Source organism: Phyllostomus hastatus, unplaced genomic scaffold (genome assembly GCF_019186645.2).
Source record: "Phyllostomus hastatus isolate PE091 unplaced genomic scaffold, TTU_PhHast_1.1 phas_contig_80, whole genome shotgun sequence".
Classification (NCBI taxonomy): domain Eukaryota; kingdom Metazoa; phylum Chordata; class Mammalia; order Chiroptera; family Phyllostomidae; genus Phyllostomus; species Phyllostomus hastatus.
Window position 1 is genome coordinate 4,432,859 of NW_025333960.1, and position 5,546 is coordinate 4,438,404.

Genomic DNA, 5,546 nt, shown 5'->3' on the forward strand with positions numbered 1-5,546 from the left:
GAACCCTAGTGACATCACTGAGAACTCAGGGCTATTAGCAGATTAAGCATGCATTTATTTAGTAACAATAGCAAATATCATTTGAGTGCCTGCTCTGTGTCAGAAACTACTGCAGGCAACAAAGCAGTAGTTATGAACAGGACAGTGGAGAGGCTGGCTTTCACAGAAACTGAGACATCCCATGTAAACAGGAGCTATGGTTTCTCATCGTAATTACTTTGGAGATCACTTACTTCCCATTCATAAATACACACAGCATGTTCTGCTAAAAGGAACAAGAAACATTTGAAAGTCTAGCTGCCCCTTCAAAACTCATTTGCTGACTACCTGCTAATTTGTCATTTTCCAAAGATTTAGATGTCTTATGCACTTTCCTGCCTTGCCAGCACCATTTTTTTTCCCTGAACTCTGGGTTGCCAGGGGTAGGGGTCACATCTATAAGTTATTTATATGTTCTATTCCCAAGAATTTGTTCTACCCCAAAAGTCTTCAACAGCTCATCATTGAATGACTCTAGTAGTCCACTGCTTTATTTATACTTTTCCTTCACTGGGAACAGTATAAAAATGAATAGCCAAAACAAAAGAGAAGTCATTAACACCAAAAATAATAGAATGGAATACAAGAGCTATAAAGACCAAGCACTTCATTTCATATAAAAATAATGGGACCAAGAGGTCAGAGATGTTTCAAGAGATACACAGATGTATTGTGACAAAGCAGTCTTCCTAGTTTCTAAACTACTGCTCTCACCACTACTCTCTGCACCATCCCCAAGTGTTTATCCCATCTGCAATATTTCTTTTAAATAAATATCCAATCCCTTTGGTGCTTGACTACTTTTCAAGTTGTTCTCACATTTTCATATTCAGTTCTCATGACCATCCTGTGAGGTCAGCACAGATGTAGAACCTGAAATGAGATGATTAATGCAACATCACCTGTTAATGACAGAGTCAGGACCTGAACTCAGATTTTCAAACACCGTTCTATATTGCAGAAGATGGGATTCCCTATGTCAGAGATGTGCACCTGAACCTCTCTGGCTGCTGGAATCACATTGTGATGTGCAAGATATAGAGAGGCAGGGTTTTAGACTCAAAGACCGACACAGTCTGAAAAGATCAAAAACAGCTTGGCTATGGGAATGTGCTATAAGTGAGAGAGGTGAGTCCAGGACTGGGAACATGCGAGCACTTGAAGCCCATGACATGTTTCCAAAACACTCATTTGGAAACCTTACACTGAGTCAGAATAAGACAGTAAGAAGAGTCACAGAAACTTTCACACCACATGACGTAAGGTTTGTAGCATAAAGTTTTATATCTGGGTAAGAGCAAAAATATGATCAACAGAAGTATAATTTACAAAATTCCATCCTTGGACAATTATGGGCACAAGCCATAAAAACAAAAGTTCAGAAAAGGAAAGTCCCATAACAAATGAAAAGAAAATTTCAAATGAAAAGAATTTGACTACTCTGTTTGGCCCTGAAAAGCATGCATAAGTCCCAAGAACATGAAGTGAAGCTACAGAACAGTTTCTGGGGAGAGAAAGCAATCACACATAATGTAGAAAGTCACAAGTTTTCTTTCCATTACAGTCAGCTCTTCATCCTGCTTAGATGTGCACCCAGAATGTTTTACTCTCCCTGAACACACACTTACTAGATGGAAGATGGATGGGGACCCCATAAATGGGTGAGAGCAAAAGAAAAGTATTAGAAAAACAGAACAATGATAAATTGCCACAGACCTTTCCCAAAATGGATAGGATGCACATGCACATCTAACCAACAACTACCACAAAAAAAAAAAAAAGAATGCATTTTAAGTACTGATGTGGGCCCCAGCTCGTGGGGTCCACGTCATTATGGATGAAATGAGACATTCACACAGACTACTGAGTCCGGTGGAGAAAAAGGGAGAGCATGGCTTTTTTCTCAAGGGGAGCAAAGACCTCAGCCCTTGCTCCAATGAGCTTTTATTGTCTTACTGGGCACATTACAAGAAGGTCCTCATTAACTATGCACAAGCTCACTTTAGGTGGTTACCTTTTACAGAAAACAAAGGAGCCAATGCTGCTAATCAAAGCACAGAAGAGGGATATTTGCAAATGAAAAATCAAAAGTAATTGGACCAGTTATACACATCCTTGGAAGGTTTAGCATGGTTTTTAGGAAGTTGCTTTGCAGTAAATGTCCTCAATTCAGGGTGAGGGAGTTTTAGCAAAAAGCAAGACTCATAGCGGCCTAGGTACATTGCAGGCCTGATTCCCCACAGGAGAACCTATCTGTGGGCATGGGTCCTGTGCATCTCCCAGTGGGAGCTGGGCCCATGCCACGCAGGATGGTATACTATAAGTACTAATTCAAGGTAGAAAAAAAGGTAAGTGTAATGCAGTTTTGATTTTGAGTTATCTTGCTTATCCCCAACTGACTTCATCACAAGGTCAAGGAAGGAAAAGAGTAAGCTGCAGAGAGTGCTTTTGTTTAATACCTGCTAGGGAACGTACAGGGTACTCTGAAACCATGGCAACAAATAATCTCTTTAAAAGTCTTCCTCATCTCTTGGCTACGGAAGGCATATATCAGAGGATCAATCACAGAATTGCACATGATGAGTATGAGATACATATTGAAGTGAGACATAAAGCAGGAACAGTAAAGATTCTGAGGGCAAGAGATCATCAAAATGAGATGAAGGAAGAACGGAGCCCAGCACACAATGAAAATGCCCAACAGCATGGTCAGAGTGATGGCACCTTTCATGCTGGTCCTCTGCCACACAGAACTATATCCAGGCAGAGCTGCTATCCGCTTGACATGAGTTCGTACCAGAAGGAACATGTGTATATACAGAGACACCATGAGAAACAGCATCGTGAAGAACATGGAGATGAGGCAAATGATGACATAAGTGGATTCATAGTAAATGATGAAAACAATGCCACATCCTGTGCAAAAGGTCCAGATGCATGCAATGATCACCCCGGAACGCTTCACTGTCATGATGTGGTGGTAGCGCAAGGCATAGAATATAGTGACATACCTATCCACTGCAATGGCCAACAAACTGCACATGGAAGCCACTACAGAAATGCAGATCATGGAGTCAAATACATTGTCAATGTGACGCACAAAGGCATCTGCTATCACCAGGTGCTTATTATTTATTAAGTACATAGTGATGGTCTCCCAGGCATTGGACATGCTCACCAGCATGTCCGCTACTGCTAAACTGCACACAAAGAAATACATGGGAGAGTGCAAGTTCTTGTTTTTTACTATGGCACCTATGACCAGGATGTTCTCCAAAAGGCTGATGAGACCCAAAGTCAGAAACACCTCCACAGCGATGCCCATATCTTCACATGGTGAAGACTTGTTCTTGACATTTGGCCCCGAAAGACTGCTCTCTGTGGCATTCAGGTTGAGATCCAAGAAATACAGGTGAAATGAGGAATTCATTGCTACTTTTCGTGACAGCAAATTTCCTGCAAAACAGGTTTTTATTCATGATTCAGAAAGATTAACAGTTTACCAAAGAAGCACAACAGCATTCCAGAAGGAAGCATAACCTGAGAATGGGAATGAACAGGCTAGAACATTTGCTGAGTATTAGAATTGTATATATTAATACAATGCACCCAGATCCCTGGAATAGTGTCCCTCCAACATGCAGGCTTAGAATTTTCACCAGCCTTCTGGTCCTCCCTTCTTTAGGCTCCCACTCTATTACAGACCTCTTAATAAAGTGACCATACATCTCAGTGTGCCTGAGAAAGTTTCACTTTTTATGCTTTTTGTCCTGGTACCCTGGTTCACTCTCAAAAATGTTCCCAATTCACAACCTACAAACTCCCTTCCAGTCTCTGGATTTTCAATTCCTAAGACTCCTACTGCACTTCATTTTCCTCAGGTGAGCTTGGATTTCTGAAGGATATACAGGTGCACATTCTCTTAAGAGAGATGGATGTGTTCTTTTTTTCATAATCTAATGTCTAAAATAAATCTAAATGTCACGACTTGTTGACATTAGTTACTTTTTCACATGTATTAGGGGGTAGGTAGGGTAGTAACGTGCTTATACAAATAATTATGTTATTAATTTCTAGGATGGCAGGATAATCTTTTTAAATTTTTCAACAACAATTTACATCGAATATTATTTGTATTAGTTTCAGGTATACAGCATAGTAGTTAGACAATCATATACTTACTAAGTAGCCTGTCTGATATTTCAAGTAAGATAGACGTCTTCTTAACATTGGTCCTGACATTTCTTATTTATTTATTTATTTATTTTTATTGTTGTTCACACAGTTGTATCCATTTTTCCCCCACCTCACCCATCCCCATCTCCCCCGCCCTCGAACCTACCCCCTTTGGCTTTGTCCATGTGTCCTTTATGCGTGTTTCTTGATGGCCCTTCCTCTATTTTCCCCCATTATCCCTCTCCACCCCGCTCTGGTTACTGTTCACTAGGATTCAGTCTTCATAGTTGTAATTAAGATTGTAACCAATGTGATTCATTAATCTGAATATAATCACAAATAAAAAGTTACTGTCTTCAATTCATACATTTAGTTACACATAGATGTTAAACTTGAGACATACAGAATGCTGTTTTCCCCTCAATAAATATTTTCCCTGACTTCTGCATTTGCAAGTCCACAGAGTCTGATTAACAGATAGTTTTGTAAGTTCTACATAAACATAGTATGAAGAAACAAGCGATTTAAATTTACTAAAAGCTAGAGTAAGATCACTCCTGTGTTCCCCAATTTCTCTCCCACGATTTGTATTCTAAAGTTCCTTTGCCCTCCAAACTCAGCATATCCAGGGAGAGAGTAACAATTTTTGTTATCATGGTCATTATCAATAATAAGTTTTTACTGAAATGCAAATATTTGACATTTTGTCTAGGTCTATGTTTAAATATTCAAGTAGCTCTCTTCCACAAGTTGGTTAGGCATGCGAAAGGATTTCGCATTCATTTCAAGGTGATTTTAAGTGAATAGAAAGCGTGGCTATTTACCAGTGCTCTCCCTTGCGCCTCTTCTCTTTGCACAGCACCCCGTGGGCCCTTCTCTCAGGACACTGGCTCAGCCTAGACACCTGACATCCACAGGTTGGGACCGCTTCCGGGAGCCTAAATGCTGTCACACAGAGCACACAGATGCCTGGAGCCTAGTCGTGGCTCCCTTGCCTTTAAGCAGCCTTAGAGCCCAGCCTCCACGTCACAGTTCCCTGGGGACCCTGAATGGGAGGCCGGGGGCTGCTTCTTTCCCAAGACTTGCTCTTTTCCCAGCTGCGGGCCTGAGGCACCACCTAGCGGTCAGAGCCATGGAGCACGACCTTCGGTTTCCAGGCTGACAGGGCTCTGGTTGTGGGCCTTTGGAGCTCGTGGTGACACCTGCATAGAACGTTCTTCTGTTTGTGGAAAATCCATCTCCGAAAGTGTGTTCAGATGTGTTTTCTAGATGTTTGTTCCTTTTGACTTTGCTTCTTTTCGCTTCCTCTAATGCACTGATTAAAATCTCCC

At 41.1% G+C, this 5,546-nt stretch overlaps 1 protein-coding gene across 1 annotated transcript; it reads right to left on the reverse strand.

Moving 5' to 3' along the window:
* Nucleotides 1-2,491: 2,491 nt before the first annotated feature.
* MC5R (melanocortin 5 receptor) lies at nt 2,492-5,129 on the reverse strand. The gene is made up of 2 exons (XM_045850298.1): nt 5,040-5,129; nt 2,492-3,495 (listed from the first exon to the last, which is right to left on the reverse strand). Exon 2 carries the CDS (start codon nt 3,467-3,469, stop codon nt 2,492-2,494), a length of 978 nt encoding a protein of 325 aa, XP_045706254.1. The 5' UTR covers nt 3,470-3,495; nt 5,040-5,129.
* Nucleotides 5,130-5,546: the final 417 nt, after the last annotated feature.

What these genes read in the sequence shown, in the direction of transcription:
- MC5R (XM_045850298.1), bottom strand. Translation starts at nt 3,469, where the DNA reads ATGAATTCCTCATTTCACCTGTATTTCTTGGATCTCAACCTGAATGCC.